At 36.1% G+C, this 13,801-nt stretch overlaps 1 protein-coding gene across 3 annotated transcripts in view; it reads right to left on the bottom strand.

Moving 5' to 3' along the window:
- Positions 1-13,801, bottom strand: part of LOC149800399 (uncharacterized) — a 191,989-nt gene that overhangs the window by 106,972 nt on the left and 71,216 nt on the right. For all 3 annotated transcript variants that reach the window (XM_089960036.1, XM_089960034.1, XM_089960035.1), the window contains one exon: positions 10,921-10,988. In XM_089960036.1, the coding sequence (XP_089816162.1) occupies positions 10,921-10,988 (68 nt within the window). The remainder of the gene's footprint in view (positions 1-10,920; positions 10,989-13,801) is intronic.

Raw genomic sequence — 13,801 nt, 5'->3', positions numbered from 1 at the left:
TGAATAAGCATCCATATTCCTATTTCTATTACAGTTCGTATTTCATTTTATTCTGCAGAAGTATTTACTATTGTGTTTAGATATAATTTGCGAGAAATAGTTTATTTGAATCATTTTTTTTAGTTACAAAGTTATCATATGACTAAACACTATTTTGGGATTATTGCGAATTTATTCAAAGACATTCTGGACAATGCCATTATGATTCATCACAACTGTTGGTACTTTAGCACACTCAAGGCTATAGGTTCATTATCACAATCAGTACCTGGAATTCATTCGGAACATTCTATTCTTTTTGACTTTTAATAAAACTTTTAGGATTGTTTTGGGTTTAATTCACAATACTGTGTGTTCTTCTTAAATTTTCTATAATGAAATTATTGTTACGTTTTACAAAACTTGTTGATCTTGTTGTCACTCTAATTAACTTGTATCTAATGAGTGGTACAATGTTATTACCTTGTATTTAATGAGAGAAACAATTTTAGGCAGTAAAAGTACAAGGTTCTGGGGAATGGTGGTGCAAATGAAAAATATAGAATTCTACAACATGTATTTAAATTTATAACCGATACAGGACAATTTCAATAACTTAGTCAAATCGTGAAGATGTCATCTTGCTCCACAATTATTACATCCGCATCCTACAAGTTCTCAATTTGTATTGATGTGAACTGCGATAGATTTTCCTTTGAACAAATGTCTTGCATTTGAAAACCTGGTTTATATTCAGCGTATATATTTTGTACATTACAGGTTTGAGGCAAAAAGGGTGATTATTCGACAGGGTCACACTGCTGACATTTTCTACTTTATCTTGTCGGGGACAGGTGCGTGTTAATCCCCTCCCCCCTTTCTCTCTCTCTCTCTCTCTCTCTCTCTCTCTCTCTCTCTCTCTCTCTCTCTCTCTCTCTCTCTTACTAATCACTGTTTTTAAAATAAAGTGTTTTTCGTTCGATTCTTGCTACCGCTTTATGCAATATATAACAAGAACACGATAGCATGAGGGTAGGTACGGCTTTTTATCCAACTGAAGACAGCGATGGGTGCAAATCAATTGAAATTTTACCAAGACCGATTGTTATTGTACGTCTTCGGAACTCATTGTTCAAATTCAAGATTTAATCTCAAATGTTTACATTGATTTCTTTCTACCTCAATGTGGCCAAGAAAAACATTGATCTGTATAGATGTTAAAACTGACAATTTTGGTTATTGAATTTTGTATGAATTGTTTTCTTTTGTAGTTCCTATACAGTTAACCACTTTGCCAACGTAGCATCGATTTCCGAGCATAAAATTATATAGGGAAAATAGCTGAATGTATTGAATTTAAACTTTATCATTAACATGCCTACCGGCTCTTTAATTTGTTATGGATCTAAAGTTTTGAGATAAATGCTTTGAAGTTTTCACAAAGAAATATAAATTATAAATTAAAGACACGAAGAAGGACGCAAAATAGTTTTGTCTCATATTATGGTTTTGTATATTTGTTTCTTGTGACATTTAAGTGAGAAAATGGTGTTAAATATGGAATATATATCAATTTCCTTGTGGTAATTTATCTGTACCTCATTCATTGTCGAACACGTCGCACTCGTTATTCTACACATGCTATTCTCATGTGAAAAGAAGACATTAACCAAAAATAGAAGCCGATGAAAAAAAAATCGATGATGTCAATTTCATATCAATCAGTGTTACCGATATAGTATACGCATATGTATCAATATGAATATAGTATACGCATATCCGTCAATATGGATATAGTATACACATATCTATCAATATGGATATAGTTAACGGATATCTATCAGTATTGATATAGTATATACATATCTATCAATATTGATAAAGTGCACGCATATCTATCAATATTGATATAGTACTATTGATATATTATATGCATATATATCACTATGGATATAGTATACGCATACCTATCAATATTTATACAGTATTATTGATATAGTATACGCATACCTTTAAATATGGATATAGTATACACGTATCTATCAATATTGATAAAGTGTATGCATATCTATCAATATGGATATAGTGTACGCATATCTATCAATATGTATATAGTATACGCATATATATCAATCGTAGTTGTTACAAATATGAAAGAGAAAAAGATGGAAAGAGACATCGTTATTGGTATACAGCATAGTGAATAAGTGGAATTTATACATAGTAGATTAGTTGAATTGGTACATAGTGGGTAAGTGGCATTGATATCTAATGGAGAAGTGGAATTCATTCATAGTGGAGAAGTGGTATTGATACATAATGGATAAGTGGAACTGATAGTGGATAAGTGGCATTGACACATAGTGGATAAGTGGAACTGATAGTGGATAAGTGGCATTGACACATAGTGGATAAGTGGAACTGATAGTGGATAAGTGGCATTGATACATAGTGGATGAGTGGATCTGATAGTGGATAAGTGGCATTGACACATAGTGGATGAATGGCATTGGCACATAGTGGATGAACGGCATTGATACATAGTGGATGAGTGGATCTGATAGTGGATAAGTGGCATTGACACATAGTGGATGAATGGCATTGGCACATAGTGGATGAATGGAATTGATACACAGTGGATGAGTGGAATTGAAACAGAGCGGATAAGTGGCATTGATAGTGGATTAGTGGAATTCATTCATCGTGGATTAGTGGAACTGATACATAGTGGATTAGTGGATTTGGTACATATTGGATAAGTGGAATATTCATAGTGGATAAATGGAATTGGTACATATTGGATAAGTGGAACTGATACATAGTTTATTAGTGGAATTGATACATAGTGGATAAATGGAATTGGTACATAGTGGATAGTGGAACTCATACATAGTGGATTGGTGGAATTGATACATAATGGATAAGTGGAATTAATTCATAGTGGATAAGAAAGAAAAGAGCACGCACATATTTTTTTCCTTCTGTTCTTTGCTAATTCTAAATATGTTCAAATTATTGTATTTTTTTTGTTTGTTTTCGATATCATTTTGAAAATATTAGAAGATAATGAGATATCATGATGAACATATTAGAAGATACTGAGATATCATGGTGAAAATTTTAGAAGATAATGAGATTAGAAGACCTCTTGCTTACCAGGTATAAATGCATATACTTGAGGTCATATTGCTTTTTCATGTATAAAACCATCGTCAATATTACGTAAGACCAACATTATAATGCTGTAAAAATGACTACGGCTGTCTGTGTGTGTTTGTGTGTGTGTGTGTGTGTGTGTGTGTGTGTGTGTGTGTGTGTGATTTGGATGTTTAACGTAGCTTTTACAATTTTTCAGTTACATCGCTCCGATGTCTGTAGTGTGGGAGTTTATAATGACGTCTAGCACTGGAACATCATGCCGCAGACACGAGGCATCATGTCTCACCCAGTCATATATTGTTCTGATACCAGTCCTACTAGTCCTAACACTAACCCCTGAATGTTGAGCACCAATTGTGGCAGCTGCTAGTACCAGTTTTATAAGTCTTTGTTATGACGTCGACCTTCCACATACGAGAAAGACGCTCAATGTTATGTAAAAGGTTTACACACTTATCATAAGAAATTGTGAATGTATGGAGACAGAAGCCGCCAGGAGCAAATCCACAGTTTTATAGGAAGTCGTTTCAGTAGTGAATCTATGTGTATAATAAAGGACGTGTTTTATGTGTGTGTGTGTGTGTGTGAGAGAGAGAGAGAGAGAGAGAGAGAGAGCATATATTAGACAATCGACAGAAATGTAAAATGAACTTCAGGCAATAGCGGAATGAAAACAGAAGGCTTTGATTAAAATATTGAAGGTAAAAGGAGCGATCCGTTCAAGAGTGGCATCCGGGAAATACGGTGAAAGCACACGGAAATTGCAAGAAATTCCATCAATTGTTGATAGCTATCGAAGATAAAGTGCAGGAAAAATCAATATGTAAATCTGTAGAACTTTAAAATTCACAGCGCAGATTAATCTTATTTTCACATTGTTTCTTTGCGTCTATCAGTGAACCATTTACATGTTCAATTACAGAGGGAAATCATAAATTTATTTTTAAAAAATGGATGCGAAATTTCCCATGAGATAACACGTCTAGCAGTGGTATTTAAATACAGAAAAAAAAAATCCGCACTTTGTGCATTACCGGTCGTAGGTAAAATACCTGCTTTGCAAAATATTCTAAGTATTTGCGACTTTTTAATCAGTGTCAAATGTTTGACAACCATTTCTGACAAAAATTATTAAACATCACAGTAAAGGAGATAATATTTTCCCGGTAAATTATGTTCTTCCGAAAATGCATACTCGATCGCATTAACAATAGGAAACTAAACTCCACTATCTCCAGAATCCAACACTCCCCAAAAGACGAAAAACTTCTTTCGTCTGTGGTGTATATACACGAAGAGCAGCAACTCTTGCCCATTACCTCCCCTTATTCCAGCCAGGTGGCGCTAGTTTTGTGCTGAGCTATGCAACAGTTATGGTGCTTACAATTACGGATAGTGGATAGGAGAGGGTTAAATTAATGTCATCAGGTAAGAATTCTCGGTTAAACATGGATTATAGAAATAGAGAATAGGTCACAGGAAGGGGGAATGTTGAGCATCGTACTTATAATCCAGTAATCCTTTCGACTGAAGAAAGTCTGGATTCCAATACACGAACAATAAAAGAGTCCCCTAACTTGAAACCAGCATAACCCATATTCACGTGACAAATAGGGAGATAAATAACGTAACCCCCTGAATGTGATTTCCTTATCTCAGTGCAAACCCCAACATAGAATCTATTAATCTGTGACCTAACTGTACGAGGCGAATCTGTTCTTGTGCTTGTTCTTCAGAGTATGACGAACGTATTATCCACTTCCGCTATGATGAGATGGATCGAGGAGTAATATCCTCATTTTCGGATTTAAGCAGAAGAAAGAGACGCTTTCATGTAGGACAAATTTTCTCCATAAGTTTCAACTACTGACTGGGAGCCCTCCTCTCTCGACGTACTTATGCAGGAGAGAACGCATATAACCACATCTAATTGCACAATAACGGCAGCCTATTCCTGTCTAAATGCCTGGCAGAGTCATTAGAACATAAAAACCATCTGATCTGAACTGCAAATTGTCTTGGTCATTGAAAAGCATGTAACTTGCTTGCCCTGTAAGCGGAAGCTAAAGTTTTGTATGATAGTAACTTCAGCTATGTTCTGGCTAACGGATCGATTTATCTGAATAAAGCCATGCCAAAAAACAAGTAGATTCCACTTTAGAAATAGGGTGAGAGATTTTGTCATATGCAAGTCCAAAACGGCCGGAAAGTTTGATATATCATAACCAATATCCCCTCTGCAAGGCTGCCTGAAAGTGTCGGATATCAAGGAGTGATAGCCTTTGAGTGTAATCGTGGCCAAGCTTTTATCTTCAAATTGCCTGAGAAAGACTCAGCCAGTTGTGCCACTGAGGAATTCAAAGGAACGAAGTTGCTGACCTTCCACCTGTCTCTGAATAAACGCCACGCTCCAGCATAAGCCTTCAAAGTGGAGGGCTTTCGTGCTCGCAAGATTCTCTCCTCGATCAAAGGTTTACATTTGTTCATTTGTAAAGCTTCCCCTGGCAAGAGTCAGGCGTAAGGGAGGCGCCGATCCAAAAAGGGATGGAATATTGTGATGGCGACTGCTTAAGAAGATTTGCCAAAATTTTCCTGGGGAAGTCTATCGCTAAAGAGAGTAGATCGCTGATCCAGAATTTGTCTCATCTGAGAGGGGTGTCAGATTGCAGTTCTGACCCACCCACTTATTATTTTCTGATGGAGAGTCTGATATGCCATGGAGTCTCCATCTTGAATTTTGGCGGAACTATGCATTGTTTGTTGCGGCGTAGGTCAAGAATCGACTTGAGCTTACCGTTGTTTATATTTTTTCCTGTTGAACAAGGAAGAGCGTAGAGAAGAAAGTTCCTTATGAGCAGAGAAGACTAAAGGAGAAATGGATGGATTACTGAAGTATGAAGCCCTTCCAAAACAATCTGGATCGTAAGCTCGTTCTGCAGAAATAGGGTTTTCCAACGGTAGTGAAAATGCAGGTAGCCTGGCTCCCACCAATGGCTTGTCTGTGGGTGGGATGGTGCGTATGCGGCGGCTGTTAGGAGCCTTGGAACTAGAAACCCCATTTCTTGCCATGACGTGGCAACGTTATTACGCACCAGTTTCGAGGTAGCGTGAAAACACAGTTTTGCCAACTTTGTAGATGAAAGGATCAGTCATATTTAATGCCGCAATATTCTTTTCCAAGTTGGAAGCACCATATTAAAGGCATCTTTCTTAGTTATGTACCAATGAGATGAAAAAGGCGCCGGTAACTCTCTGAGAAAACAAAATTGCCCTGATTACAAATCTTGCTCGACAGACGGTCAGCAATTTCTTTACTTTCTGAGGTCTGCAGAAGAAAACGAATGAAGGGAGTTTCCTCGTCGTGGAAGTCTTATGACCTCTTAACCTTATAGGCATGCCTTGTCCTAGAAATGGCATATTAGTGGAGGGCATTAAGATACCGGCAACAATGTATATATTTCGTCCAAAGCAGCATTAAAATAATGCAGTTCTCTACATTTTTGAATGTGAATGAATTACATCTTAAAGTTTATCTTCACATTCGCTATAGTGGGTTATCCTTGTGAAATCGTACCTCCATGTCTGTGTAGAACACCCCTGGCGGCATGGAAAATTAATTACCGTTGTCCCTCTACGTGCATAGTATCGCGCCATTTGGTATGCGTGAACAAATGGCCAGCCGGACGCGAAGGACCAATCTGCCGTACCGGAACGGACGTGCGTATCTTCTTTGGCCTTAAACTTTTTGTATTTGGTCTATTTAGTCGTCATCGTACAAATAAAATGGAAAGATTAACAATAAATTAATAAATCAAAAACTCGGACATCCTGATTATTAACGATCACACAACGTAAGCGTGGAAACATAGCCAGTGCGATGTAGGAACACAATATCCTAACAAACGGAGTCCACAAGTACGATAAAAAGGACACAGTCACATAAATATTTGCTGAAATAATAACAAAACCAATGTATACAACCTGTACTATGCAGATTCCTTAACACACAATATAATTCCCAATTTCTGTGTGAATGGAGGAAAACTGTAGATAATCACAGGATGTTAAGGGTTTCAGCACTTTGTTGCTAGAATTGGAAAGAAAATCTAAAACTAGCGCCACATGGCGGCCGTAAAAGGAGGTAAAGTACAAGTGTTACCGCCCATTGTCCTTTTCGTCTGTATACTATAGACCGAATTGACGACATTCGTCTTTTTGTGAGGGTTGGATTCAAGAGGTACCGGTGCTTAGTTTCTTAACGATACTTTGATCGGAAAACGTATCCGAAGGAGAAAGCATGTTATGCAGTTACGTGTGTGCATCAATGCCTGAAGCTGGCTGAACAAATCAAAGATCATTCTTTTACCAACGGTGTTATATAGCATGAATACAAAGGGTTCAGTGACACACGGGCACAATCCTGATCATATGGTACTGAGTAACCGAAAGCTACAGTTACGTATCTTAGATTACTGTATATAACCGTTTTGTTTAATAGCTTAAAATCTTTAATAACTTTGATTACTGCATATAAAAAAGTTTGTAATCCGAGGGTTCATTTCTTATAAAGGCAGGGGCGTAACTACCATAAAGCAAGAGTAAGCAAAGCATAGAGGCACACCAATTAATTTTTTACGCTATAGGTGGTAGGGATCCAATGTTAATCTTTACATAATGACCTACGTAGGGGTCCAAGATGTCTTACTACGCCCCAGTATCAAGGAAAGACATACAGGAGTAGGATGGGAAAACCAGTCTTGTCTGCACCACTGGGAAAACCAAATCAATCAGTCAGATTAAAGTGACGCAACAATGTCGCGGAGGGAGAAATTCTGCTACTATTGAATAGTAATGAGTTAACAAACAGGCGCTAAGAGTCTTAGGGTATTCAAAGACTGATATCAAATCCGAATTTGTAAAAATTCTATTGGTTGGAATTATCTGTCAAATCCTACAATCTTTACGGGCTTTATTTGTCTCTTTTTGAGCTATAGACGGTCGCGAATCCTCGGAGAAGGACCTACTTTCTGAAATTGGTAAAAGGGTAATGGCCGCTGTAAAATGGGCAATTGGTCACGATGTTAGATATCAGCGTAATATATTTATATTGTAACTCATAGCTTCGTCATCTGTTTGTAATATATTGGAAACTCACTTGAAGCACAAGAACGTTTGTAGAAATGGGTTCTACATTTGTTGACAGCTGACCAAAAGCATACTTGGGGCTGAAGTCACTTGTAGCAAAATCGCCAAACAAGCGATCACAGATGTTTGAATGAGATTGTCACAGTTGCTAAGGCATGTATTTAATGTTTTAAGCGGATTTAAGAGAAAGAAAAAACAAACAAAGTTTGGGACTGAAGAAACAACCCAGCTGAGACCAAAATTGCTCTACTTAGACGGAACGTCAAAAGTTTTATGTGCACTGTAGTTGAGTAGGAACTATGTGGAATTTGTTGAAGTAGTAAGCGTCTAAAAATAAACTGAAAAGTACGCTCTCTCTCTCTCTCTCTCTCTCTCTCTCACTGTCTCTCTCTCTCTCACACACACACAAGCATACACTTTTATACCATGCCATTTATCCTCTGTTCTTTGCACAGTTAAATGCAGATAATTATCTCCCCCTGCTTTAGAAACGTGTGCTACAGGTAGCACTTACCAGGCTTCAATGGCGGCTGCTTCAACACTATGAAAGTTGTGCGCTTAAGTTTAGTGTAAATATCTGACAGGACGGATGCATTGGCACATGGATGCAGTTGAGATCTAATTCCGAAGAATACTTGTTTTTAACAACTATATCCATTTTATTCATTTTTCGGATGCATCTGCAAGATCCATATTTCATTTTCTTCACTCGAGAAATTACTAATGTATCGAAATAGCAAGCATCTCTGAAGACATTTAATACAATATGTGTATCTCGTGTACACTAAATTAAATTGAAATGTTTCTATACATGCACATAACACTTTACTTTCTGACTTAAACCACCGCCCAGCGTTAAAATTATGTATAACCTTGTTTTCTATATATTTCAACCACGGGTGGGGTACCTCAACATACGCTCGCGCAACTGAAGGAGGCATTCACTGCAAATAAATACATAAATACAAAGCACACAACACAACAAACTGGAAATTGTAACATTCGTTTGCTAGTTTTAATAGCGACATGATACATAACTACATTCAAGTACTCTAGTAAATTTTCCATTCTCTACATTCACAGACAAACGTTCGCGATTTAACGAATGGCTGTAAAAAGAAACGAAGACAACAAAATGATAAAGAATACACGAAGCGATTGCTATTAAAACGCAAACCGCAAAGAAATGCATGAACAGATAACGATGACATAATGAACGATACACATTGAGAGCATAGCTTAAACGCGCGCGAATGAAATACATGAAAATATAATAATAAACTATTCATACTGAGGGTATAGCTTAAACGCGCGCGCTGCTGAAATGCACAGACGGAAAGTTATGAGATAATAAACTAGCGATGAGATTCTAACAAAAAGACAAACGCTTGAGAAATGCATACACGGTACAGGCTGAGGTAATAATCAATAAATGATGAATACAAAATCTTTAAAGGAATGCAGCTGAAAAAAAAAAGATTTTATGTTGTTAAACACAAAATGCCTTGTGCTCATGAAATACGTACATACCCAAGTCTGAGTACAATTCTGTCATAAAAATGCACAAGGAAATCCAACTAAAACTGGCCTAATCATGCAATGATGAGCTTTATCCCCACCCCTCCGCACCCACCCAAGGCCTTTGTTTTTGCCCTTATTTACAATTCGTCCCATATATTTATAGACCTTATCTCTTTAATGTTGATCATAAAACATAATCTAAAACCTGATCTGAGTAACCTCAACAACAACAAAAAAAACCAAAAAGATGACAACAGACTCAGATATCGTCTTTAGACCACCACCACTGACCCTTTGACTTCGAGGCAACGGAAACATACTTTTGAACGTGGAGGACCTTTAAAAACCGTAAGTATAAATCAAAGGATCGAGATCTTACATCATTATCAGATGGCAAGTAAATTCTTGATCACACAAAATGTATGCATATTCAGCCTTTGATAAAGATAATTTTAAGTATGTTAAAATGTGCGTCAGTTTCTGATTTTTGTGGAGACCAGTGTTTATCTCTCTCTCTCTCTCTCTCTCTCTCTCTCTCTCTCTCTCTCTCTCTCTCTCTCTCTATATATATATATATATATATATATATATATACACACACACACACACATATATATGTATTGTTACAATGACCCTATTCAAATCTTAGAAGGGAAATAATTAAAAAATTTCTAACATGTATGATAATGTTTTTTTCTTCAAATATATAATTTCCCAATTTTGTTTCAATACACAGCCATGTACGATCCAGGGATGACACTTTCCGCTCTTTCTGGTGTATATTTGTGCCGAGCTATATATGCCTTGATTTCTGTCACTGGAATAGGTAGTGATTGAATTAAGAGTTAATTGTTGGGTCGCCATATACGTGTATCTGCTAAGTACGTACGATTATACCAGCGGCTATGTTCCATCCCATTTAGTGCTTTTGCTCATATTAGAGGGCAGGGGATATTGGGGTTGGTGTGTGAAGGCAAGACGATTATTGCAGTAACCCACGAACCTGGGTTCAAATCCACTTAAGAAACGAATTCAGAATTATCTAACCTATATGATAATATGATTTCAAAATGCATATGCATATGCTCATACATACATACATACATACATACATACCTGTTATTCTTCGTAGCTTTCAACAACACTTGCACCATTTTGACCCCTCTCCTAAACCGTACCAGTGGCTGAAACAGATTATAGTGGACCAGTTTGAATTGTTAATACAGCAAGAGACAAATCATGCAGATTGTAGCCAATTTAAGGAAACTATGTTACATAAGAATGAAGAAAAGAGATATGATAGAGGGTGGATAGTAGGAATGAATGAAGAAAGGACGGAGGGGTGAACGGGAGGAATAAATGAAATGAAGAAAATTATAAAGTGTGTTAGAAAATGAGTGAATAAATATTTTTTATCGATATTGGCTGTGTCTCATAAAACTGTGATGCGGGTAAATAGTCAAGAGTTCCAAATTTCAGAAATACGTTATTTATTTTCTGTGTATTGGACTTTTTAAACCTTTGATGGCCGGTATTTTGTGAACACCGCAGAACACAAACTCTAGCTAAGAGACTGAGTCTTAATCATCAAGATACTCGATTGCGTCATGCATTCAAGTGACAAAGACTAGTCAAGGCTGCTATCAATTAAGGCTCCATTTGTGTAAATCTTATCACAGTGATTAAGTACTATTATTTCAAATGTGCCCTGGAAGTTGAACGGCTTTCATAGCTGATATTGATCGAACGAGACATCATTCAACATCGACCGTTCTTACGCCGTCGGCAATGTACTAACAACTTCGGACTAATTAAATTGTTTTGCTCAATTTTAATTCATGTTTCCCAATTTCATTATGCATTTTTAGTGGCGGTGACTCCGTCAAATACGTCTATAAGATGTTTTTGAACTGATTATGGAAATAGATTACGAGTATGTATGTATGTATGTATGTATGTATGTATTTTACCGCTCCGGTGGCCTAGTGGTTAGAGTGGATGCGGGATGTCGTGGGTTCGATTCCCGGCTGAATCATACCAAAGACTCACAAAAATGGTACTAACAGCTGCCTCGCTTGGCGCTCAGCATTAAGAGGTTAGTGTTACGACTGATCGGCCTGGTGTCAGGATAATGTGATTGTGTGGGACATGTCTGCGGCATGATGCCCCAGTGCTAGACATTACTATAAACTGCCACACTCCAGACATCGTAGCGATATGACTGATTTTTTTAAAAGCTACATTAAAAATCCAAATCACACACACACGTATGTTTTTATGTGTGTATGTGTATGTATGTATGGATGTATGTGTGTGCGTGAGAGAGAAAGAGAGAGAGAGAGTGATGTAAAGAGTGTACCCTTATAATATGCATACTTTAATTTTGTGTATTTTGGATGTGATCTTATCTAAAATCAAGTTCATGTTATACCTAACTAGGGACAATGATGTTATTTTGAGTTTGTTATATAAATAATACATAGCTAATATTTGTTTGTACAATTGTGGATTAAGTATTCAGATTATTATGAATGTAAACATATTTATCTTAGTCTGAGTTTAGGAATTCACCCAGGTGTTTTCCACATTCTTTACCATAACTTTATAAACAAATGTTATCCTGTAAACAACTTAAAATGGTCAATTCCACGTATTATTTTCAGGAAATGCTAATTGTGACCTAGGTCAGGCAGAGGGGTTGATATTATTATTTTTATTTGAGAAATTACTCATTCCTGCGATAACATCAGAAGCAGAAATAATTTGTATTGTTGTGTTCATGTTTTGATTTGGGTAGAATTATTTATTTAAAATAGTATTCATTGGAAATACTAAGTGCTCATCTATAATATTCTTGTACAGAAACATTAACTAGGAATTATAAGGAATTCACACATCTTGGATTTTACTATTGTAATTCATTACAAGACAGTTGGCACATCTTCACGTCAGAGGCTGTTGAAGGCAGATAAATTTATTCAGTATTGGATCTTTTTTTTAAACCCCTCTGGAATTTATTTATAACTTTATTTATTAGGACTAGTGAAATGATTTTATGTGCTATTTCAGATTTATATCGTAATGCAATGTGCTCTTTATAAGCGTTCATTTTTTATTCTACAAGAAATATATTATTTGTTGAATTTTACAAAACTTTTTGGTTATCGCATTTTCTTCTTATTTGGCTTAATAAAATAGCGTCGTAATAATGTAAAAAAAAATCGTTATATCACAGTTGCATATAAGGTTTACAAAAATATACATATTTTTAAACTACAAAAGGTGGAGATCTTCTCATTAAATTTTGCTTCGGGAAAAATAATTAAAATAGATTTCTGGTCAAATTTCAGGAATTATCAAAGGTTAGTTAATCATGAAAAACCCATAAACGCTCGCGTATATCACAGTCTTACGCAATACATTTATAGGTATATATTATACTTACATTTGGGTACTTTTTTGTTGTTTTCAAAATCGATCATTTTATAATCGATATAGTTATAATAGTCTTCCAAACTTTTAATTATAATTTTCGAACGATTATATGTGTATTTCTTAAATGATTTCTTGATATTAGAGACATACAGAACACATGATATAAAGGTTAATTTTTCATATCAATAGTAAAATTGTATGCATCACACTTCTACAGGTACGAAAATACACTACGTATTAACGGTAATTTTTTTGAGTCATCTTCGCGCTGTTTCACTGCATATAGATTGTAAGGTCACTGTATATAGATTGTAAGGTCACTGTATATAGATTGGAAGGTCACTGTATATAGATTGGAAGGTAACTGTATGTATATTGCAAGGTCACTGCATATAGACTGGAAGGTAGGAGGATTGAAAGTTATATGAATGGATGGGTAGGAAATTTGGTAAATATTAGAAGCAATGTATGTAGTCTGATTTTGGGTAGATAAGAAAGTAATAGAAGGTAAAGCACGCAGTTAGGAATGTAAAGAGTGGGAAGGGAGGGGAGAAGTTGCTAG

This window comes from Sinohyriopsis cumingii, chromosome 5 (assembly GCF_028554795.1).
Source record: "Sinohyriopsis cumingii isolate HCF-2022 chromosome 5, ASM2855479v2, whole genome shotgun sequence".
NCBI classification, from domain to species: domain Eukaryota; kingdom Metazoa; phylum Mollusca; class Bivalvia; order Unionida; family Unionidae; genus Sinohyriopsis; species Sinohyriopsis cumingii.
This window is presented reverse-complemented; position numbering and strand designations above follow the sequence as displayed.